Source organism: Nicotiana tomentosiformis, chromosome 8 (genome assembly GCF_000390325.3).
Source record: "Nicotiana tomentosiformis chromosome 8, ASM39032v3, whole genome shotgun sequence".
Lineage (NCBI taxonomy): Eukaryota > Viridiplantae > Streptophyta > Magnoliopsida > Solanales > Solanaceae > Nicotiana > Nicotiana tomentosiformis.
In genome coordinates this window covers 106512682-106538769 of record NC_090819.1, presented here as the reverse complement: position 1 = coordinate 106538769, position 26088 = coordinate 106512682, and the positions used below count along the sequence as shown (strand labels likewise).

At 40.2% G+C, this 26088-nt stretch overlaps 1 protein-coding gene, 1 non-coding gene and 1 pseudogene across 2 annotated transcripts; all 3 read right to left on the bottom strand.

Annotated features, from left to right (window-relative positions):
- Positions 1-8413: 8413 nt before the first annotated feature.
- LOC138897961 (uncharacterized) lies at positions 8414-11785 on the bottom strand. Its single transcript, XM_070183988.1, has 6 exons — positions 11173-11785; positions 10705-10875; positions 10523-10599; positions 10277-10349; positions 9221-9486; positions 8414-8815 (listed from the first exon to the last, which is right to left on the bottom strand). Exons 1-6 carry the CDS (start codon positions 11783-11785, stop codon positions 8414-8416), a joined length of 1602 nt encoding a protein of 533 aa, XP_070040089.1.
- A 12896-nt stretch (positions 11786-24681) lies between these two features.
- On the bottom strand, positions 24682-24789 carry LOC117281497 (U5 spliceosomal RNA; annotated as a pseudogene).
- A 969-nt stretch (positions 24790-25758) lies between these two features.
- Positions 25759-25919, bottom strand: LOC108948520 (U1 spliceosomal RNA). The gene has a single exon (XR_004512127.1). It is a non-coding gene; the product is annotated as a U1 spliceosomal RNA (small nuclear RNA).
- Positions 25920-26088: the final 169 nt, after the last annotated feature.

The window sequence follows — 26088 nt, the reverse complement described above, 5'->3', positions numbered from 1 at the left end:
CCTCCGCGAACGCTGTTTTCGGGGTCGGTAGGAAGGTTGGCGTCGATGGCCACATGTGAGTTAGCATCGATTGGGTCTGCGACTGGGACCCCGTTGGGATCAGCAGGGAGCACCTCATTGCTAGGAACTAGATTGTTGTTTTCGCCATGCTCGCCAGACCCATCCTCAACGTTCAAGTGAGCGACTGAGAGTTTGACATTTTTAAGTTGACCTGAAATTGAGACCTTAAAAAACAAGTGTAAAATAGAGTGTGTTATGGAGATTTGTATCGAACCACCACTATTATCCTTAGCCCCACGGTGGGCGCCAAACTTTTACCCTTAAAATAGATAACAATTAAATTTATGCGTGGTTTTAAGAATTGATTCAATACAAGTAATTGAGGATGTTAGATAAATAAATGAAAGATAAAACGAATAATCAAACCAGTTGTAATGCTATGGCCCAGCTGGAACTTAGGTTGGACAATAGTTTTGTCCTCGATCGGACCCTCGGTTCGGAGACAATAGAGAATGAACAACGATTTTGCTATAGCTACAGAGCAGTAAAAATGAAATTGTATTGTTTTGATATGCGTGTTACAATGTGGTGATTCAATAAAAACTACCCTCTTTATATAGTATGGGAGTTTCACCCCTAGTACAATTCTAAGAAAGGTAAAAAAATCTTCTTTTTCGTTAATCACTAATCCGCTACTGATAACCGATGGGGTGCGGATATCGATGCCCTCGGTTGGTCGTGGGTAACCGTTATCGTGTCTTCCGAGGTCTCGGAGCTCGTTTCGGGATCAGAGAAGTAATGTCTTATTAAGGCCGATGGCGACCACTCCGTTCGGACCTTAGTACGAGGCGTTCCGGCTTTGATTCCGACCCTGTATAGTCGTGCCTTTGCTTCTTTTGACCCCGTATAGGTTACCCGGGTTTTACCCTTATACAGACGGTAACAACAAAATAGACACTGTGTCCTTTTAACTATTATATACTTCGCTAAATGACATTTTTTCAACCTTTTACTGAAGCTGGAACGAGGAATAAATAAACTTTCTAAGATAGAGTAAAAATGAAACAAACAATTGTAATATTAAACTTTGGTCATTTTCATTCAGCAAAATAAAACATAGTAATGATACACCACAGTTTTCGCAAATAATGTTTGGACTAATCTTGAATATTCAGTGAGCACAATCATAGTAAGATCAGATTAAGCTTAACTGTTTGAAAAGGTTTGATTAGTTACATGCTAACAAGCTGCCTGACAAAAAAGTCGCATATAAAATTAGCTTGTTGAACGCAGGACCTTTAGGAACATGCAGAACATTCTTGTAAAAGAATTGGGTAGGGCCGTGCGAACACAGATCTCGCTGCCACAAATTATGATGTAAACTCGACCACTTGGGTCGACCTTAAGCGGGTACTCCTTTTATATTAACAAGAAGTTTGGGCTTACTCTTTCTTTTATGATGTGGGAGTCAGCTCTCTTCTGTGGTTTAGAGTACAACAACAACAATCCAGTATAATCTCACTAGTGGGGTATGGGGAGGGTAGTGTGTAGCGAGGTTATTTCCGATAGACTCTCGGCTCCCTCTCTCCAAGAACTCCCCACTTTGCTCTTGGGGTGACTGGAACTCACACCTATTATTTTTATTCATTTAAGGTTCTTGGTAATTTTGAAAAAATAGATGCTGGAAGCTGGCTAGGAAGGAGGCGAAGTTAATAGTTACGGCGGCTAAGACTGCAGCATTTAGTCGTTTATACGAAGAACTTGAGGGTAAAGGCAGGGATAAGAGGTTTTTAGGCTAGCCAAGGTGAGAGAAAGAAAGACCTGCGACTTGGACGAAGTGACGTGCATCAATGACGAAGAAGGTAGAGTTTTGTTGGATGAGGCGCATATCGTCGGAGATGGCAAACGTACTTCCATAGTCTCTTGAACGAGGACAGAGAGGCGGGTCCACGATTTTAAGACCATGGGTGCACCACGATACTTGTCATAATATTAAGTGATGTATATTTCTTTTAGTGTTTTATGACATATTAATAATTTTGCACATTATTCAACGAGATAAGCTATAATCTTACTATTCTAAATTTGTGTTTGTCATTGATATTATCAATTATAATTCGACAATCATTGCATAATGTTTATCTTAAAACATGTTCAGGCTTTAGCATATAATTCAAAATAAAAAGGAAAAGTAGAATACTAATGAAAATTTAATACCGTAAAAATTGAAACTTTGCAAATTTTATAGCTAAAAGAAAATGAAAATATCAAAAAGCTCTTAGAGCATATGACAAGTTCTTTATATGTGACTTGCTTATCCAAAAAAAGAAAAGTATATTTTATCCTATAAATTTTGAAAAAGAATTTTAATAATTTGATTGAAATTCAAATATGTTTAAGCAATAATTTGGGATAAAAATATTTAAACAAGTCTCATCATAGACTTAGATCTTATTGTCACATAAATTATTTATAATAAAACCAATTTATAGTGGTTCAAGATAAGACAAATCTCAATGGAAGTAATAAGTAGTTTAATTTCTGACTCCTTAAGTTGTTGTTTACCATGAAAACTTGGAGAAGGAGATAAAAAAGGAAAAATGATAAGAAGGAAAAAAAATAGAACTAAAATAAAAAAAGTGCTACGGGGTACAAACTAAATACGTAGTATTATATTAATGTGTGTCAATGGGGTCTCGACCTGAGGCACCAATACCAGAATTTGAGCATGGGTGCCATCTATTCTATATGGCTAAACCATTGAAAATTTGTACATAAAATCTGCTTTTACTTGGTAAGAGGATGGGTACATGTGCCCCACATTTGCTAACATAGATACGCCCCTGACCGAAGATGGGAACAGAGACATTGTTCTGGGTGATTTGGGATCCTCCGAGAGTCGTTGCGACTTTGGGTATTGCAGGCGGATTAGAGTTGAGGAGGTTGTGGGTGCTATGCGTAAGATGAGCAGGGACAGCACTACCGGACCAAATGAGATCCCCGGTGGAGTTTAGGAAGAGTGTGGGCAGGGCGGGCTTGGAGTGGCTTACTAGGTTATTTAATGTCATTTTTGGGACGAAAAAGATGCCCGAAAAGTGGAGATGGAGCATAATGGTTCATGTGTACAAGAATAAGGATGATATCCAAAATTGCAACAACTATCGGGGTATTAAGCTGCTTAGTCATACTATGAAGGTATGGGAGAGGGTGGTGGAGCTAAGGGTGAGGAGAAGAGTGTCTATTTTCCAGAACCAGTTTGGGTTTATGCAAGGACGTTTGACTACGGAAGTCATTCACCTTGTTAGGATATTGATGGAACAATATAGGGAGAGGAAGAGTGACTTGCATATGGTGTTCATCGATTTAGAAAAAGCTTACGCTAAAGTCCCGAGGGAGGTTCTGTGGAGATGTTTGGAGGCTTGAGGGGTACCTGTGGCCTACATTAGGATGATTAAAGACATGTATGAGTGAGCGAAGATCTGTGTGAGGACAGTGGGAGGGGTCTTGGACCATTTTTTGATCATGATGGGGTTGCATCAGGGGTCGGTACTCAGCCCTTTTTTGTTTGCCCTGGCAGTAGACGTACTGACTCGCTATATCCAAGGGGAGGTGTTGTGGTGCATGTTATTTTCAGACGACATTATTTTGATTGGCGAGACGCAAGATGATATTAATGCGAGATTAGAGGTGTGGAGACAGACCCTGGAGTCTAAAGGTTTAATGTTGAGCAAAACCAAGATAGAATACTTGGAGTGTAAGTTTAGTGGTACTACTTAGGGAGTGGAAGGGAAGGTGAGGCTGGATTCAGAAGTCATCCCTAGGAGGGGGAGTTTTAAGTACCTTGGGTCTATTTTACAGGGGATGGGGAGATTGATGAAGGTGTCACACATCGTATTAGGGCGGGATGGATGAAATAAAAACTTGCTTTCGGTGTTTTGTGTGACAAAAAGATACTACCAAAACTTAAAGGCATGGTTTATAGAGCGGTGGTCAGGCCGGCTATATTTTATGGGGTTGAGTGTTGGCCAGTCAATAGCTCTCACGTCCAAAAGATGAAGGTAGCAGAGATGAGGATGTTGAGATGGATGTGAGGGTACACCAGATTAGATAAGATTCGGAATGAAGTTTTTCGGGATAAGGTGGGTGTGACCCCTATTGAGGAAAAGATGCAAGAAGCACGACTTAGATGGTTTGGACATATGAGGAGGAGAAGCACAGATGCTCCGGTAAAGAGGTCTGAGAGGTTGACATTGGAGGGTCTCAGGAGAGGTAGAGGTAGGCCGAAGAAGAATTGGGGTGAGATGATTAGGTATGACATGGCGCAGCTACAGCTGACCAAGGACATGACCTGTGTGGTAGGAAGGTGTGGAGGTCGAAGATTAGGATAGTAGGTTAGGTAGTCTAGATTATTCAGACAGGTAGTGTTAGTGCGTACTCTCGCATTTGGTTGGTAGTAGTCTTATTTGAATACATGTCATTTTTTTTACATTTCGATCATCTTACTATCTTGTTGTGTATGCTACTTTTACATGGTTTTTCGGTGTTGTCCCATCTTGTTTCTTGTTATTATTGTGGTACCTATGCTTGCCTAAGCCGAGGGTCTATTGAAAACACCTTCTCTACCTCCACAAAGGTAGGGGTAAAGTCTGCGTATACACTATCCTCCCCAAACTACATTATATGGGATTATAATGGGTATGTTGTTATTTAGATGCTGGAAGCTAGCATATGTAATGTCGCATGCAGAGGGAGATTCAGGATTTGAATTTTATGAGTTCCTATGATAACTTTAAGTAAATTTATAATAATAACTCGGTTCATAATTAAATATCTATAGATATTTAGTGAAATTTTTAACACATACACACTATCTAGGCAAAAGTTACTGGGTTCATGTGTACCTATATGTCGTATGGCAAATGCGCCCCTGGTCGCATGGAATGTTGTCACGACCCAAACTGATGGACTTTGACGAGTGCCCGAGTTCTACCTACCGAATACCCTTAAGCATATGTTTAAGATATAAACATGAAATAAGTGTAGGTCATGCATAACATCTGCCCCTAAACTATTGAATCGTGTGAATAACATACGTGAGGAGACATACTCGAAAGACATATATACATATACATGTGGAATACAGTAGGGCGAGCCGACAAGGCCACATACAATCCAATTATAGATGACTGTCTACAGACCTCTAATAGAGTGTAAAACTACCCTTATATATATACAAACGTATCGTACCAAAATCCAATAGCAGCTCCGGATCAAATGGAGCACATCAACTCTCACTGAGCTAGGATCCTAAGGAGGGGGACCATCAGCCTGTCTACCTACACCTGCAGGCATGAAACGCAGGCCCCCAGGCAATAGAGGAGTCAGTACAAATAATGTACCGAGTATGTAAGGCATAAAATCAATAAATAAAAGGCATGAAAGAAACATTGAGTAAAGAACTCAACCTGTAAGTCTGAATAGCTCTGTGAATCATGAATATATTTATAATGTCATGCGTATGCGTATAAATGTCATATCATGCATAGGTATATGCGTACATAACATCATCAAGCTCCCGAGGGTATCCCATCATATCATCTCAGCCTCTGTGGGCGAAATCATAAACGTATACCAGCTGATCAGGTGGTGGTGCGTATATAACGCCATCTGGTCATGGGTCAATATACATTTATAAATGAATGTGGTGCATAATGAAATAATTCAATAAGATCTCTAGGAATGTCATGAGACCCATGAACAGACGATATGATAGTAGGCCATATGGGGAATCAAGAACATAGGTAACCCTAGTACTTCTATGAATAGAATCATTCTTGAAAGAGGCGTGCTTGCTCGTTTCGTTGTATCATATGGATCATATATAAAGGAAAGAAGGGATAGCCTTAACATACCTGTATGATCTCTTACTTATTACTCAACCAAGCTCAACACAAGTTCTTGCATCTACAACAAGTGAAATGATATTGCCATTAACATATAATGTCGTACCATCGTATTTGGCTAGTCGTATGGCTTAAAGAAAATCGGGCAGCAACTCCCCTATTTTTAATACATCCCAAAGACTACTAAGGGTCATCAATAACCTAACAACAACAACTATAACCAACAATAGCAACAACAACAATATTATCTAATATGAGTTTCTCTGATTATCTTAACAATCATATTGAGCGGCAATCTCGTTTTTATTCATAACAAGATATAAATTGAATCCAAATCTTATTCCATAAATTAGTTTACAACCTTCAGAACATCATACTTATATGTACTATATTATTTTTAGTTCAAAACATCCACAAAATGCCTTCCAAAACAGCCCCATACGTCTAGCACCTTACTTTTTATCGTCAATCACTTGTTTTTCATCTTTTCTTCTTCAATCAACTTAATTAACACCTAGAAAAAACTTAACAACAACAGCCACAATATTATCTCATGTTTTTTCAAGTGCTATCTTATGATTTTTCACTCAAACAACACAACCAACAAAAGATTAACCTTAGGTAAAATCAAGAAAGATGTTATACATACCTTGGACAACAGCTACAACTCGAAACCCCATCTTAACTTAGCTCACAATAGCCCTTAATCACACCACAACATCATAGAAGCATTCTCTTTTAGTCTTTAACACCTTTGATGATGATTTGAGTTGATTTCCCTTGAGTTTGGTTCTTGGGATCTTGGAATATGTTAGGTAGGGTTTTGGAGAGATTTTGGACGAAATTTGGGTGAGAAATGGCCCGAAATTAGGCTGAAACATCTTTTAAAAGACGTATGGTCGGTGTCTATCTCAAGTGGGTCCCAACCGATTTGCTTGCACAGTCTCGCGACAATGCGGATATCTCTCTACTTCGATGTCGTATCGATGAACGGTTTAATCCGATTTTTTCCAAACTTTATATTTTCTATCGAAACATCATATATAGACATATTATGACTTTATACTCATTTAAATCATGATTAAAAAGTCTCATATTCATTACATCACTTTGGGACGCACAGGGTGTAACAATCTTCCTCCCCTAGAAACATTCGTCCTCGAATGTTAAACTCCCAAAAATCTATAGAAATTTTGCCAGAGTCTCCTCTGTAACGGTACTACTACCAACCTGTCACACAGCAAACCCAACAATACAAATCCACACAGGGCCACAATCATCAATAACACCAATAGCCTCACACGACTAATAATAATAACTAACATAAGAGTCAAGTATCATATACGTACCTAAAGGTTGTGATGTCTCAGTCCGATCCTCCTCCGAAAGCGGAAACAAGTGAGGATACCTAGTCTTCATTTCTTCTCCAGCTTCCCAAATCATCTCCTCCACATTATTATTTCTCCAAAGTACTTTAACCGAAGCTACATCCTTAGTTCTCAATCTTCGAACTTGTCTATCTAGTATAGCAATGGGAGCTTCATCATATGATAACTGCTCTGTAACCTAAACATCATCAACTGGAATGACTTTAGATTGATCTCCAATACACTTACGGAGCATAGACACATGAAAGACTGGATGTACAAACTCCAAGTTGGAAGGTTAGTTTAACTCATATGATACTTGGCCTACTCTGCATCTAATCTTATAATGTCCAATGTACCGAGGGCTAAGCTTTCCTTTCTTACCAAATCTCATAACGCCTTTCATCGGTGATACCATTAGGAATACCCAGTCGTCTACCTGAAACTCCAAGTCTTGTCGTCAAATATCTGCATAGGACTCCTGACGACTCTGAGCTGCTAATAGCCTTTCACTTATAAGCTTAATCTTCTTAACTTCCCTGGTCCTACTAACTTAGTTTCCCCAATCTATAACCATCTGATAGGAGACCTACACTTTCGTCCGTAAAGAGCTTCGTATAAAGCCATCTGAATGCTGGAATGATAACTATTATTATATGCAAACTCAATAAGTGGAAGATGATCATCCTAGCTACCCTTGAAGTCCATCACACAAGCCTGTAGCATATCCTCCAGTGTCTGAATAGTACGCTCAGCCTGACCGTCTGTCTGGGGATGAAATGTTGTACTAAGACTTACCTGAGTCCCCAATCCTTTTTGAAAGGACCTCCAAAAATTAGTTGTAAACTGAGTACCTCTATCTAAGATAATAGATATAGTGACACCATGAAGTCGTACTATCTCCTTAATGTAAAGCCTTGCATATTCTTCTGCTAAATACCTAGTCCTGACATACAGAAAATGAGCTAATTTTGTAAGTCTATCAACAATAACCCATATAGAATCGAACTTACACTGGGTACGAGGTAAGCCTATGATGAAATCCATATTAATCACTTCCCATTTCCAAGTTGGAATCTCTATAGCCTGCAATAATCCACCGGGTTTCTGATGCTCAATCTTAACCTGCTAACAATTAGGGCATTAAGCAACAAGCTCTGTTATATCCTTCTTCATTCCGTCCCACCAGTATATTCCCCTGATATCATGATACATCTTCGTCTCTCCTGGATGAATAGAATAACAAGAATAGTGAGCTTCTCCCATAACCTGCTGGTGCAACCCTGCCATATTAGGAACACATAGTCGACCTCGATATCTGAGGATTCCATCTCCTGTAATCTCAAATGGTGTCTTCTCCTTTTGAAGGGTTATATCTCTGTAGTGAGCTAGCACAGGATCTTCATACTGGCGTTCTTTCACTTTAGTTACTAGAGAGGATGTTGTCGTGTCCTGAATAGTAACTCTGGTACCACATGAATCTAGTAATTGAACTCCAAGATTAGCTAGCTGATGAATCTCACGAGTTATCTCACTCTTCTCTGGCTATAAATATGATAGGCTACCCATAGATCTACGGCTGAGGGCGTCGGCTACTACATTCGCCTTCCCTAGATGGTATAAAATATCAATATCATAGTCTTTCAGTAGCTCCAACCATCACCTATGATGTAAATTCAATTCCTTTTTCTTGAATATATACTGAAGGCTCTTATGGTCTGTATAAATATCAACATGAATGCCATACAAATAGTGCCTCTACATCTTTAGTGCATGAATCATCGCGGCTAACTCTAAATCGTGGGTCGGGTAATTCTTCTCATGGTTTCTTAGTTGTCTAGAAGCGTAAGCGACAACCTTACCATGTTGCATCAATACATAACCCAATCCAACGCCTGAAGTGTCATAATAGATAACATAACCATCGGTTCCTTATGGAAGTGTTAGAACCGGTGCTGCAATCAATCTTTCCTTCAATGCCTGGAAACTCCGCTCACAAGTATCAGTCCACTGAAACTTAGTTGCCTTCTGAGTCAACTTTGTCAATGGTGCTGAAAGAGAAGAAAAACCCTCTACAAATCTCTTGTAATAACCTGCCAAACCCAGGAAGCAATGAACCTCCATCGGTGTCATGGGTATAGGCCAAGTCTTCACTGCCTCAATCTTCTGTGTATCAACCCGGATACCCTCACCTAAAATAATATGACCAAGGAAGGCTACAGAATTCAACCAGAATTCACATTTAGAGAATTTTGCATACAACTTCCTTTCTTGTAGAACATTGAGTACAGTAAAATAATCTGCATGCCCAGCCTCTAAACGGGAGTAAACCAAAATATCATCTATAAATACAATCACGAACTGATCTAGAAAAGGTCTGCACACACGGTTCATCAAGTCCATGAATATTGTTGGGGCATTGGTCAACCCGAATGACATAACTCAAAACTCAAAGTGCATGTATCTGCTCTTGAATGCTATCTTCGGAATATCTTTCTCTTTAACCCTTACCTGATGGTACCCAGACCTCAAGTCTATCTTCGAGAAACATCTGGCACCCTATAACAGATACAAATAAATCATCAATTCTCGGGAGCGAGTACTTATTCTTGATCGTCGCCTTATTCAACAGCCTATAATCAATACACATCCGCAAGGAACCATCTTTCTTTCTTACAAATAACACAGGTGCTCCCCACGGTGATGTACTAGGTATGATAAAGCCTTTTTCAAGCAAATCCCTCGGTTGTTCTTTCAACTCTCTCAGCTCTGCAGGTGCCATTCTATATGGAGGAATAGATATCGGCTGGGTATCTGGTAATGTGTCAATAGAAAACTCAATCTCCCACTCTAGCGGAAGGCCTGGAAGCTCATCGGGAAACTCATTAACCACCGGGATAGACTGAAGGGTCAGTGACTCTGCTTTCACATCCTGTACCCGAACTAAGTGATAAATATAGCCCTTTCTGATCATCTTCCTTGCCTTGAGATAGGAAATAAACCTACCTCTTGGCGATGCAATATTACCTTTCCACTTCAGAATTGGCTCCCTGGAAACTGGAACCGGACCGTCTTTGATCTACAATCAACATTAGCATAACAAGAAGCCAACCAATCCATGCCCATTATAACATCAAATTCCACCATATCTAACTCAATCAGGTCTGCTACTATAGAATGACTATGAACTACTACTATACAGTCTTTATATACCCGTCTAGCTATCACTAGATCCCCAACAGGTGTAGACACCTCAAAAGGTTTAATCAACTCAAGTTCTATCCCAAACTTACTAGCAACCAATAGAGTGACGTATGATAAGGTGAAACCTGGATCAATCAATGCATATACATCATATGAGGAGACTGATAATATACATGTAATAATATTAGGTTATGACTCCTGATCCTGTCGACCCGTTAATGCATAAATACAGTTCTGAGGACCATTCGAGCTAGATGCTCCACTTCTGCCTCTACCACGACCAGCTGGTGCCTGTGAACCTTGCCCAGGGGGGCGTACTGATGATGACGAACTGGCTACATATCTCGCTGTCTGAGCTATACCTGCACCACCTCTCATCGGACAATCTCTCATAACGTGGCCTGGATAACCACAAGTATAACAAACACCTAACCCTACAAGGCACTACCCGACATGCTGCTTACCACACTGAGCACATCGTGGCAAGGGTGGCCTGAAATTCTGACTAGGCCCTGAATATGTGGAACTATCCAATCTCCTACCGGTAAACTGAGGGGGTGCACTAGCCGATGGTTGGGCTGGTTACCTCGGGTACTGCTATCGCTGACCACCTCAAAACTCACTAGAAGGACCTGAAGATCTTGCTCTCCTACTCTGGCCCCTATCATGCTCACAATCGGCCCTCTTCTTCTACTTACGCTCCTCTACGCCCTGAGCGTATGCCTGAATACGAGAAATATCTATGCCTGGCTGAAGTGATACTGACATACAGTCATTAAGCAGGTGCGGCTCCAACCCCATCACGAACCGGTGAACCCGATCCTCCATATTAGCTACAATAGTGAGAGTATACCTAGCCAAAGAATCTAACTGAAGGCTATACTCCCGAACACTCATATTACCCTGCCGAAGGGTCAAGAACCTATCAACTCTGGCATGTCTAAGCTCTGGTGGCAAATAATGACGAATAAAAGCCTCTCTAAACTCTTGCCATACTGCTGGAGGGGCATCCTCACCTTTGGACAACTCCCAAAACTCATACCAATTAACTACAACATCCCGAAGTCTATAGGAAGTTAGCTCAACTGACTTAGTTGTAGTGGCCTTCATTACCCTTAAAGTTCTCTGCAACCTATCAATAAATACCTGAAGGTCCTCATTTGGATCTGCTCCAGTGAATATAGGAGGGTCTAAATTAATGATATCGTGAATCCTCACACTGATGGCCCTATCTGCATGACTGATACCTACCTCCTGGCGTCGAGCCTGTGCGGCCACTAATCGAGTCAATAGCTGAATAGCATCTCTCATCTCTGGACCCTGTGCCTATGGCTGAGGAACTGGGGGTACTGGGGTTGGCGCTGGAGCTGGTGCCCCTCGGATCTCTTCCGGAGAAGGTAGGGTATGTGAAGTCTAAGATGGATTCTCACTATATGACTCTCCCCGAGCCCTGGTAACTGGTGGCGCTCGACTTGTAGTCTCATCATCCACGGACTTGCCCTTCTGGGCAGCTGTAGCCTTATTGGGCATCGCTGAAAACATAACATAACATTAGGAAAATGAATTCTTATATTGCACGATCTAAGATAAGAAGGGAGGGTAACATCCTATATGTCTTGTAGCCTCCTATTTATAAGTGTGGTGCACAACACACTCATAAACAAGACTCTACTAGACACGGTTTGCAGACAACCCTAGGATGGAACTGCTCTGATACTACTATTATCACGACCCAACCTAATGGACTTTGACGACTGCCCGAGTTCTACCTACCAAACACCCTTAGGCATACGTCTAAGATATAAACATGAAATAAGTGTAGGTCATGCATAACATCTGCCCCTAAACTGCTGAATCATGTGAATAACTTACGTGAGGAGACATACTCAAAAGATATATATATGATACATGCAAAATATAGTAGGGCGAGCCGACAAGGCCACATACTATCCAACTATAGATGACTGTCTACAAACCTCTAATAGAGTGTAAAACTGTATAAAGGATGGGATTGGACCCCGTCATACCCTTATATGTATACAAAAGTATCGTACGAAAACATAATAGCAGCTCCGGATCGAATGGAGCACACCAACTCTCGCTGAGCTAGGATCCTAAGGAGGGAGACCGTCAGCCTGCCTACCGGCACCTGCGGGCATAAAACACAGGCCCCAGGCAATAGGGGCATCAGTACAAATAATGTATCGAGTATGTAAGGCATAAAAATTAATATATAAAAAGCATAAAAGAAACATGGAGTAAAGAACTCAACCTCTAAGTCTGAATAGCTCTGTGAATCATGAAAATATTTATAATGTCATGCGTATGTGTATAAATGTCATATCATGCATAGGTATATGCGTACATAACATCATCAAACCCCTGAGGGCATCCTATCATATCATCTCAGCCTCTGTGGGCGAAATCATAAACGTATACTAGTTGATCAGGTGGTGGTGGGTATATAACGCCATAACCTTTCCCCTATATCCCATATACATATACTATATGCGTATATAACGCCATCTGGTCATGGGTCAATATAATTGTATAAATGAATGCAGTGCATAATGAAATAAGTCAATAAGATCTCTCGAAATGTCATGAGACCCATGAACAGACGATATGATAGTAGGACATATGGGGAATCAAGAACATAGGTAACGGTAGTACTTCTAGGAATAGAATCATTCGTGAAAGTGGCATGCTTGCTCTTTTCGTTATATCATATGGATCATGCCAAAAGAAAAGAAAGGATAGCCTTAACATACATGTATGATCTCTTCCTTATTACTCAACCAAGCTTAACACAACTTCTTGCATCTACAACAAGTGAAATGATATTGCCGTTAACATATAATATCGTACCATCGTATTTGGCTAGTCGTATGGATTAAGGAAAATCGGGCAGAAACTCCCCTATTTTTAATACATCGCAAAGACCACTAAGGGTCATCAACAACCCAACAACAACTATAACCAACAATAACAAGAACAACAATATAATCCAATATGAGTTTCTCTGATTATCTTAATAATCATATTGAGCGGCAAGCTCGTTTTTACTCATAACAAGATATAAATTGAATCCAACTCTTATTCCTTAAATTAATTTACAACCTTCATAACATCATACTTATATGTACTATATTATTTCTAGTTCAAAATGTCTTCCAGAACAGCCTCATACGTCTAGCACCTTAATGTTTATCGCTAATTACTTGTTTTTCATCTTTTCTTCTTCAATCAGCTTAATTAACTCCTAGAAAAAACTTAACAACAACAGCCACAACATTATCAATTTATTTCTCATAATTTCCAGCCACCACAAACCATATATTTATCAACAAAACAGTCCAACCAAAAAGACAACCATATCCCATGTTCTTTCAAGTGCTATCTTATGGTTTTTCACTCAAACAACACAACGAACACAAGATTAACCTTAGACATCATCTACAACTCGAAACCGTATCTCAACTTAGCTCACAATAGCCCTCAATCACACCACAATATCATAGAAGCATACTCGTGTAGTCTTTAAGACCTTTGATGATGATTTGAGTTGATTTTCCTTGAGTTTGGTTCTTGGTATCTTGGGATATGTTAGGGAGAGTTTTGGAGAGCTTTTGGATGAAATTTGGGTGAGAAATAACCCGAAATGAGGCTGAAATATCTTTTAAAAGACGTAGGGTCGGTGGCCATCTCAAGTCGGTCCCAACCGAGCTGCTTGCACAGTCTCGCAAAAATGCGGATATCTCTCTACTCCTATGTCGTATTGATGAAAAGTTTAATGAGTTTTAAAATAGACTCGTAGATATTTAATTTGATATATAATATGTCCCAAAAAGACCTTATATATCACACGAAAGTTATTGCTCAAAAAGCTCCATTACAAGGCAAATCTTTAGTTAGTTTTTCCGCAACTTTAATCTGATTTTTTTCAAACTTTATATTTTCTATCCAAATATCATATATAGATATATTATGACTTTAAACTCATTTAAATCATGATAAACAAGTCTCATATTCATTACGTCACCTTGGGACGCACAGGGTATAACAAATGTATGCTAATATCTTGAGTTTCCAATGCAGGTTTGTTTTTAAGTGTATAATGGAGGACCCAATTGAGACAATTCGAAAACAAATCAGCTAGCAATTATTTAGTCAAGATGCTCAAACTGGTTTGGATACCATGGTTATAGAAAAAAATACATTGCATCCCTTTTACCATCTTTAGGTTGGCTCAACAATGGAATTGAGTAGTGTTAAGGGAACTTGTATAACTCGATCTATGACCTTAAAATCCAAGTAAAATGAATGATTCCCCAGCCCAGAAGAAGAATATTCTGTCTCATATTCATTACGTCACCTTGGGACGCACAGGGTGTAATAAATGTATGCTAATATCTTGAGTTTCCAATGCAGGTTTGTTTTTAAGTGTATAATGGAGGACCCAATTGAGACAATCCGAAAACAAAGCAGCTGGCAATTATTTAGTCAAGATGCTCAAACTGGTTTGGACACCATGGTTATAGAAAAAAAATATATTGCATCCCTTTTACCACCTTTAGGTTGGCTCAACAATGGAATTGAGTAGTGTTAAGGGAACTTGTATAACTGGAGCTATGACCTTGAAATCCAAGTAAAATGAATGATGCCCCAGCCCAGAAGAAGAATATTCTACTATTAGTAAAATGGCTCAATAGATTAATCGATAATGTGAATTCAACTGTTGATTTCAGTATGGCAATTGACGAAATTTTTATAGCTAATGGTTTCCTTCAAAAGTATATTCAAACAACCAACATACTTATTTTCTCACAAGCATTTTTCTAAAGATATTGTTCTCAGAAGAAAAACACAAAGGAAAGATGATTCCTGCATCCACACAATTTTTGTTGTTTTGTTATGAAAATATTATTGTGGATATCCATTTATTAATCCGCTGTAGATAATCTTTCTTAGTGCTCCATTAAAGTTTATCTCCAAGTAGCTAATGCAGGCAGGTTGCAAGCAACTCAATGAAATGATTTGCAGCAACTTCTTATTAAACATGCAGGTTGCGAGCAACTCATGCAGACAACTTATAAGCAGCTCAAGAAAAGCCCCGCAGATGCTTCCTGAAAAGCTTCGCAACTGCTTCTTTTCTTCTAAAAATAGAGAAGATTTCAGTTCACTATTAGATTAGTTTGAAGTCGAATAATATATCAGTCTCTCTCTATACTTGCCTTCGGTTTATTTACTTTACAGTTTTTATTTTATAACACGTTATCAGCATGAGACTCTGTCTTTTGAGCACTTACTACGAATTTAATTTCTATTTCAGTGTCCACCTTCGATGTAAGGCGGCACTCTTATGTTCGTGGTTAGATCTTGTTCATTCCAAGTATCGTAGGGCATATTATATCCTTGAAGTGGTGAGCTTTTCTTCTTGACAGTAGTAATGTAGATATCACTTACGTTTGGAGTGGCCAAACTTGTATAAATTAATTTGAGCTTTTTGCTTATATTTGATTTAATATCTTTATCATCACTTGCTTGGTTATGTGCTACGTATATATTTGTTTTCGTCCTAAATATCTTTAAAAATAATTACAATGTGGATAACATTGTTAGATCCACTTAAACTCCAGCAGAGGTTGCAAGAAATATACAACCACCAGAAATGTCTATGTTTCGTATATCTCATTGTAACTAAATTTTATTAACCACTAGAAGTGGTATATGCCTATGACCATCAAAAGGGATAATTTAGGCTTGCTATGGTTACAATAAAGATAACTAAGAGAGAAAAAAATTTCTGCATATTACAAGCATACCTCGATTTGCTCCTGAAGTAGCAAATATATTTAAAAAGTTTCGAAGCCATCACAATTTGATATGATTAATGCACGTTCAAATAATTATATTTTATTTCTTGAAGAATGGGAATTTTTGATAATATTAATTCAATCACTGAAGTGAATGAGACAATATTAATAAAGTTTGTAAATATGAACGCGCTTTTTATATAAATGTATTACAACTTAACTCTAGAAGAGGTAACATGATTGTGAGAATATATATTTAATATTTTATATTTTAAATTTGCTCCTGAAGTAGTAAAACAATTAAAATTTCTTCTTGAAGCAGAAAAATATTATGAGCGATGGTTTCTTGTGCTTACACAAAATAATGAGCTATTCAAAGTTATTTTTGAAGCACATTTTTATTCCCTAGAGTGAATGAAGAAATACCACAACTTACCTCCTGAAGAGGTAGAATAACAGATGATATAAATCTTATTTTTGTGGCATAATGATCATTGCCGCACGTACCTATTGTACGTAAAACATCTTGGATAATTTTATTAAGTATCATCTAAGGCAAAAGGATTCTTATAGAATGCTTTCAACTATAACCATATTAGTATATTATGGTTAGTTGCTATTGATTTCCCCGTTTAGATGATAATAGCATTTCTCCATGAAGGAGACATCTGCCACAAAGTTGGCGGTAAAAATGCCGAAATTCTTAATTTTTGTCATTTATATATTTAGAATTGTCTTTATATTGTTCATTTGATTATGATTTTCCCTCATGATACCAGAAGTGTCTAAACAATATTGGATAGTACAAAATATATCAAAAAGTCCTGAAGAGCTAACTATTTGTTTAGAAGACACATGACACCAGTAGTGTCCGAATAATATTAAATTGTGAATAATAAACGAATGCTCTCGAAGAGTTTATATATAAATATGTCATTCATATTATATGATTGTGGTCAAAATATATGGTGTAGTAAACCCGAAGTTTACTAATACAAATGACTATCATACTGAGACTACAAATGATTGGAAGATTGAACATCTTCATGTTTTCACAATCATAGGGGGTAAAATAATATGTATGTGAGAAGTTACCCATCTTATTCTTCAATTTGTACTACATCATGTGTCACAGTAAATCAAAAGTTTACTAATGCAAAAGCAGTCACAATAAACTAGAAGTTTTACTGAGGCAAAAGCAGCTACAGTAAACTAGAAATTTACTATTACAAAAGTAGCCACAGTAAATCAGAAGTTTACTGATGCAAAAGTTTATGCCATACTAAACCAGAAGTTTACTGAAAGATAGCATATGTGCAAATAAGTTATTAGTCAGTATAACCGATATTGCCATCCGATATAAGTATGATGAGCTAATTGAGAATTGTGATAAGCATATATTGAAGAACTAGAAGATTCTTTAAAAATTCTCTTGTGTTGCTTGTTCTCATACTAAATTGATTATACCAGCTAAAGTTAGGACAGTCCCTTGAATTCTGAAAGATATAAAAGGTGAATGTGGGCACATTCACCTATCATGTGATCCACTTATAGATGCATATATAAGATGGTTACATGTATGTTTATTGTCAATCTGCAATTTGGAATTTAAAATTACTTTTCTCAATTAAAAGCATAATTCTTTGATTATGTAATCAAGACAGTTCATCTTAATAATGATGGTTTATATCCAAGTCGGTTTAGCATTGAATACCTCATATTAATGGGTAAACTATTGCTTACGAGAACAAAGTTTTCTGTATTGGTCTAAGATTTTCTATATTGCATACAACAATACTTGTATGCATCAGACCAACAAGATATGATAAGTCCTCTCCTAGCAGGTCCAACAGAAGATCGACCTGATTGCCCAACTCCGAGCCGAGATGAACGAGGTCCAAGCCATAGCCGATGGGTGGAAAAGCAAAATTGACCTTCTGGCTTCATGGAAGGAAACCGCCAAGGCGAAGCTGGCATCAGTTTAGGTCCAACTCCGGGTGGAGAAGGAGAAAGCTGATGAGTGGTCTCAGCTGAATGACGATCTCCGAGCACAACTGAGCTTGGTTGTCACAGAGAGGGATGCCCTCGGTAGAGAATACGAGGCAGTGAAGTCCAAGTTGACTACGACCTTCACCGACGCCGACGAAATGGTGGCCCAATACAAGGCCGGTGTGGAGGCAGCCGACGTCCGCCTGAAGGAAAATGCTGAATATATAAAGCGACTATCCCACAGAGATACCCTCGAGGAGATCCACGCCCGAGGATTTGACCTATCGGCTGAGATCGGAGAAGCCAAAAAAATTGAAGCCGAGGCAAAGAAGCTTTATGAGCCCGAAAATACCGAAGGCTCCGAGGGTTCAAAAGGATCTGAAGGCTCCGACGGCTCTGGCGAAGAGTCGGGCCCTGGTGAAGATCAAGCGTAGATGCGTTAGTAATTTGTTTGGTTTTGTCTTATGTACATTTTTGTTTATTTTGAGGCCATTTTTGTTGGGCCTTTGTAAGTATATTCTGGAATATATAAAATATTCCCTTTCTGGCAATTCCGAGTCTTTACTTTTTTAGCATCTTCTAATAATTTCTATTCTTGCAATGTTCCTAATGCCTTAGCATAGAGTCCAATGTAGTTATAGGCGTCCATTTTTTCAGAAGTTCGAACGGAGCCTGACTTCGATGCAAGCTTGTTTGCTCGAGGCTCTAAAAACTCGGTGCGATCAGAAGTTTTTTCAAGATGCTTTAGTGATTTTAGACAGTGCTTTTGTCGAGGGTAACCTTTTAGCAGGTTTTGAATTTTTATAAAGGCCTTTATTTTGATTACGAGCTTCGGACGTCTCCGAGCCATTTTTTGGCGGCATAGCCTTTTGTTTTTGGGCATCGTCTAATAGGTTTGGTGCTCCCTGGATCTAGTAGCCCGGTTCATCTGAACTTTTCTCGGATGATAGTCCCCGAGTAGGGATAGCCCTCGGGCTCGATAGTCCCCGAGTAGAGGTAGCCCTCGGGCTCGATAGTCTCTGAGTAGGGGTAGCCCTTGGGTTCGATAGTCCCCGAGTAATGGTAGCCCTTGGATTTGATAGTCCCCGAGTAGGGGTAACCCTTGGGCTCTATAGTCCCTGAGTAGGGTAGCCCTTGGGCTCTTAGGATACGGGGTTTTAAGAGGCAAGAAAATGTATAATAGCAAGACGGAACTTTCTTTCATTTCAATGTGTAAAGTACATGATAAAAATTTATATCATGGCTAAGGTGGGCTATGTGGGCACGGTTCTTACGACCATTTGACCCTTATGATGTATCCTAACCACCGAGCCTTAGCTACTCAAGTACGAAGTGTTCTCCCTTCCTTACTAAGAACCCTAACCCGGGGATGATGGCCCCCAGTATTCGAGGTCGAGCTTGAGAGGGATCGAATATTGTTGATGTGCTCTGAACGTCCATTGACTCCGATTTTTGACTGACTTTCGAATCTAAGTTAGCACGTTTTATTGTTGCCTCGTTAAAAACCTTGCTGGAAAACAAATTTTGGGAAAAAATCGGTTCAAGAAAAAAAGAGTGCAACGCATGCTTTCAGACATAATAGCCACATCCATTCTTTAGTGTTGCCTGCAAGTGTTAGTTTGATTCATAACATGATAAAAGAGTAGTTGAGATCGTACCTTAGCAGTAGTACCATTTTAAGTGTCATATTCCAATTGTTTGGTAGTTGCACACTATTTCCCGCTTCGAGTTTGTTTGAGCCTTTACCAGTAATTCTGATGATTCGGCGCGGTCCTTCCCAATTCGGTCCCAACTTCCCCTCGTTCGGGTCTCGGATGTGTAATATTACTTTTCTCAACACCAAGTCCCCGATCTTGAAGTGTCGAAGGTTGGATCTTCGGTTGTAGTATCTTTATATCCATTATTTTTGGGCGGCCATCCGGACTAGGGCGGCCGCACGCCTTTCATCCAATAGTTCCTGGTTCGTGATCATAGCCTCGCCATTTGAATCTTCGGTCGCATATTGGAACCTGAGGCTGGGTTCTCCCACTTCGACCGGTATTAAGGCTTCGGCACCATAGAGCAGTGAGAGCGGGGTGGCCCCGATACTAGATTTTGAAGTCATACGGTACACCCACAGGACTTCGGGGAGGATTTCCTTCCATTTCCCTTTGGCATAGGTCAACCTCTTTTTTAGGTTTTGGTGAATGGTCTTGTTCGTAGATTCTGCTTGTCCGTTTCCACTGAGGTGGTATGGTGTTGGTAGTATTTTCTTAATCTTATGATCTTCGAAGAACTTATTTACCATGCTGCCGACTAACTGTTTCCCATTTTCAATTACGATCTCGGTCGGTATTCCGAATCGGCATATTATGTGGTCTCAAATGAAGTCAATGACTTCTTTTCCGTGGACTTTCTCGAACGCTTGAGCTTCGACCCATTAAAAAATAATCGATCATGAATAATATGAATTGAGCCTTACTAGGTGCTCACGGTAGGGGACCGACAATGTTTATTCCCCATTTCATGAACGACCATGGGGATAAGACCGAATGGATTAGATCTACCGGTTGATGGATCATCGGTGCATATCTCTGGCAGCCGTCACATCTTTGTACAAAGTCCTTCGCGTCTTTCTCCATGTAGATTCAGTAGTAGTCGGCCCTGATTAATTTTCGAACCAAAGATTCTGCTCCCGAATGGTTCCCGCAAGTGCCTTCGTGAACTTCTCTCAAGACATATTCAATATCTCCTGTCCCCAAGCTTATGGCCAGTGGGCCGTCGAACGTTCTTCTGAATAGAGTCCCTTCAGACAAGCTAAACCTGGCAGCCTTCATACGCAGAGCTCTCGATTCTTTAGGAACTGAGGGCAATTTTCCAGTATTCAAGTAATCTATGTACTTATTACTCCAATCCCAAGTTAAACTCGTGGAGTTTACTTCGGTGTGACCTTCTTCTACTACCGACTTCATGAGTTATACTACTGTCCCCGAGCTGAACTCATTGTCATCAACCGAGGACTCCAAGTTAGCCAGAGCATCAGCCTCGTTGTTCTGATCTCGGGGCACGTATTGTAGGGTCCATTCCTTGTATTGATGCAGCATTACCTGTAACTTGTCTAAATACCTTCGCATTTGTTCCTATTTTACTTTGAACGTCCCATTGACTTGATTTACCACAAGGAGGGAATCACACTTAGCTTCGACCACCTCGACCCTAAGGCTTTTAGCTAATTCGAAACCTGCAATCATGGCCTCATACTCGGCCTCATTGTTAATGAATTTCACAGTTCTAATAGATTGCCTAACTACATTCCCTGTAGGAGGCCTCAGCACGATACCGAGCTCGGATCCCTTTGCGTTGAAGGCACCGTTCGTAAAAAGGGTCCAAATTCCCGAGGTAGCCCCCGAGGCTAACAATAATTCTCTTTTAACTTCGGGCACTAAGGCCGGCGTAAAGTCGGCCACAATTTGAGATTTTATGGTAGTTCGGAGTAGATACTCGATATCATACCCCGCTGATTTTGATGGCTCATTTGGCCAATCGGACCGAGATCTCGGGCTTGTGCATGATGTTCCTCAGTGGGTAAGAGGTTACGACACATATGGGGTGACATTGAAAGTACGATTTTAGTTTTTTGGAGGCGCTTAGCAAAGCGAGCGCCAATTTTTCCAGGTAAGGATACCTTGTTTCGGCCTCGCCTAGAGTTCTACGAATATAGTAAATAGGAAATTGCGTATCTTCCTCTTCCCGAACCAAAACTCCACTTACTACCACCTCGGACACCTCTAAGTAGAGGTACCGTTGCTCATCCGCTTTTGGAGTGTGGAGGAGTGGCGGACTCGAAAGGTATCATTTGAGTTCTTCCAAAGCTTGTTGGCATTCTGGGGTCCAGGAAAAATTATTCTTGTTTTTCAGCAGTGAGAAGAACCGATGGCTTTTGTCCGAAGATCTTAATATGAACCGGTCCAGGGCAGCTATACGCCCGGTCAGCCTCTGAACGGCCTTGAGGTTGTCCACCACGGTGATGTCTTTTATGGCCTTGATCTTGTCAGGATTAATATCGATCCTCCGATTGGATACATTGAATCCGAGGAAATTTCCCAATCCAACCCCGAATGCGCACTTCTCCAGATTCAGCTTCATATTGTATTTTTTCAATATGTCAAAGGTTTCCTGTAAATGTTTCAAATGGTCCACTGCTTGCAGGGACTTAACTAACATGTCGTCAATATAAACTTTCACTGAATTTCCTATATGTTCTTCGAAGATCCAGTTTACTATGCATTGATAGGTGGCACCGGCGTTCTTTAATCCGAAAGGCATTACATTATAACAGTAGGTGCCGAATTTAGTGCCAAATAAAGTCTTTTCTTGATCGCCCGGGTCCATCCAAATTTGGTTGTACCAGGAATAAGCATCGAGAAAGCTGACTAGATCATGCCCGGCCGTCGCGCCGATCATCCGATCGATGTTAGGCAAAGGAAAATAATCCTTAGGGTATGCCTTGTTCAAGTCTTTATAATCTACACACATTCATAGCTTATTTCCCTTTTTAGGTACTACCACTATGTTGGCTAGCCAGTCCGGGTACTTAACTTCCCGAATGGATCCTATTTTAAGGAGTTTAGATACCTTGTCCTTGATGAAGGTATGCTTGACCTCGAATTGTGGTCTCCTTTTTTGCTTAACCGTATGGAACTTCGGGTCCAAACTTAGCTTATGAGTGGTCACCTGCGGCGGAATCCCTGTCATATCAAGATGGGACCAAGCGAAACATTCTATGTTAGCTATAAGGAATTTAATGAGTTTTTTCCTGAGCTCGGGAGTTAACCTCGTGCCCAGGTATACCTTCCGATCGGGCAAGTGTTCAATCCTTATGACTTGCTCCAGCTTCTCGACCGTTGATTTGGTGGCATCAAAATTATCAGGGGCGATGAACGACCTAGGGACTCCGTAATCATCATCCTCACCTGCTCCACGCTCTTCCGATTTGGTCGGGGCCGGTATCGGTGATTGCTATTTAGTTTATTCCTTCCTAGTCGGCTTCGTGTTCTTTGATATCGAGAGCACGGGCACCGAGATCACCTTGTTGACTGAGAACATTTCTTTTATGGCCGGTTGCTCTCCGTAAACCGTCTTGATTCCTCCTGGGGTGGAGAACTTTAGTCCCTTGTGTAATGTCGAGGGTACTGCCCCCATGTTCTGAACCCAAGGCCTTCTGAATAAGGCGTTATACCTCATGTCCCCTTCGATCATGTAGAATTTGGTATCCTGAATCGTCCCGGCGGTATTTACTAGCAAAGTTATTTCTCCTTTGGTAGTTTCGCATTCCATGTTAAATCCATTCAACACCCGGACCGCCGGCATTGTTTGATCTTCTAGCCCCAACTGTTCTACGACCCTCGATCTGATGATGTTGGTCGAGCTTCCTGGATCACTCAACACACGCTTAACTCGGGATTTGTTTATAAGTATGGACATTACCAGTGCATCATTATGAGGTTGAACGATGCCCTCGACATCCTCGTCGCTGAACGAAATGGCCCCCTCCAGGATATAATCTCGGATGCGCTTTTCCCTCGTGATGGATACTTTTGTGCGCTTTATATCGGGACCTTGAGGGACATCGACCCCTCTAATGATCATGTTGATGACATGTTGAGGTTCTTCTTGGTCTGCCTGTTTGTTGGAATCCCTGTTCCTGAAGTGGTTTTTGACTCGATCATTCAGGAATTCCCAGAGATGCCCGTTATTAAACAACCATGCAACTTCTTCCCTCAGTTGTCGACAGTCCTCGGTCCTGTGGCCATGAGTAGGGTCTCTCTGGGTAGGGTCGGATTGCAATGATCGAGGCCACTTGGTCTCCTTGATGCGTCCAATGGCTAATACGATGCTAGTTGCGTCAACGTTGAAGTTATACTCTAACAATCTTGGAGCTTCCCTCCCCCCGATCGGCCTGTCGAATCCACTTTTGCTTATCAGGCCTCGGTTATTGGGCCCTCGATCGCTTCTCTTTTCGTTTCTTATAGAGTTGCGCCCGGACCTATTTCCCCTTCGATCTACACTGTATGGTTGATACCGATCTCAGACCGGCCTTGATTCATGATTGACTATTCTCTTAGGCATGTCATCGGTTCTGATGGGATAAACGGACCCGGAAGGGGCTCCGAGTTGGTCATCCTCGACTCTGATTTTTGACTGGTACTTATTGTGAACGTCGGCCCAAGTTACCGCCGGGTATTCTATCAAGTTTTGTTTCAGCTGCTGCAAAACCAAGAAGCTTCGGGGGTTGAGTCCCTGAGTAAATGCCTGAACGGCCAATCTATAAGATTAACAACAAAAAATTACCACAAAGCCTCGTATTTATTTGCGTAGTATAAATAGAAAACGAGTTTTAAAAATTATACTTGAATTGTTGGGGGAACTCAATAAAGAGAACACCTCCAAAAATAGGTGTATGCCATTATTTGCGGCGTGCACACAGTATTCTTTAGTTCGAATAGTTCGTTTTGTGCTCACCGCGTGGCTGAGTGAGAACTCTAAGCGACTCGTGTGGAATTTTATATTAGTCTAAGCACTTGGCACTTGGCATTTGGCAATTGCCTTCTCTTTCGGTGTGGTATGGACACAGACCTCAATTGCATACCTTTGATTCTTTTTGTCAGCTCTCCAAGGCAATAAGCAAACATTAAAACACATTTTATTAATCCACATTTTATAAGTTAATTCATTCTAAAATCGATGTCATATGTACCGTAGCGTTGTTAATTAAGGTTGCTTATTTCAATCTTCAGATGTTTATCAACATGACATAAACATGTACTTTAATCGAAACTTATTATAACTCCTTAAGTGAAGCAAATCAAGCAATTACTTTGATTTGTCTTTGACCGGTAGAAAATCGAATTGAACTTCTTAATATGAAAAAAAATGAGGAGGCCAAGTCATTGATTTTTGCTTCGTTTTCTCCTTGCTTTCCCTTCTTTTCCTCAAATTTTCAGCAAGCAGAACATCTACCTGGAACATGAAAAAGGGAAAATCTGGTTCTTTCAATTTTGTCTCTATATAGATCTCCTTTGCCTCCCTCAAATCTTTGAAAATATTCTAACTACTTTATATGTTCATGTGCTTTGTTGAGTCCTCCCCTCCCCACCACCAACTTCCCAAAATCTTTATTTCAGCATTGCTTCAAAAGATTTCCTGAGTAATCTTATATCTTTAAAGAGACGAATATATAAATTACCTGTCTCGAGTTCTAATATCACAACTATGGGTCAAGTAAAATTTAACCTATATGGTTTCAGGACGAGCTTCCGCCAATTGAACAGTTTATTGGATTCTTTCTGAATATTAAATGTGAGTCATAAGATTCCACATTAAGTAGTAAGAGTATAAAAGCAGACGGATTTAGATAACTGACTAATGCGACATAATAAAAAGAAACCATACCAAAACAGGATTTGTATAAGCTATCCATACGTTTTGTTTAAGCATTGGGCAGGGGCCGCGCGAACGCAGGCCCACGCTGCCACAAATTATGATATAGGCTCGACCACTTGGGCCGACCTTAGGCTAGCACCCCTCCAAAGTGCAATGGAGGTCACTAGCCTAGGCCAGGGCCTTGTTGATCTCCCATTCTCTGCTCTCATATTTGGTCTAGAAAACATGAAATCCTCACAAAGACAAGAAGAATGGGAAGACTTCACTTCTTCTAACATTTCTAGTACCAACCAATTCATTCGGACTAGATATCTTACGGACCATTCCTACGACCATTCCTTTAATACTTCTGGCTCTCGGGTGTCTCTTTGTAGGATACTTGGCCAA

What these genes read in the sequence shown, in the direction of transcription:
- LOC138897961 (XM_070183988.1), bottom strand. Translation starts at nt 11,785, where the DNA reads ATGAGAGATGCTATTCAGCTATTGACTCGATTAGTGGCCGCACAGGCT. An exon ending in CGCTCAGGGCGTAGAGGAGC is followed by an intron (nt 10,876 to 11,172) that starts GTAAGTAGAAGA and finishes GTGGTTATCCAG; the next exon opens with GCCACGTTATGAGAGATTGT. An exon ending in AAAGATTGATTGCAGCACCG is followed by an intron (nt 8,816 to 9,220) that starts GTTCTAACACTT and finishes TCATATTTATAG; the next exon opens with CCAGAGAAGAGTGAGATAAC.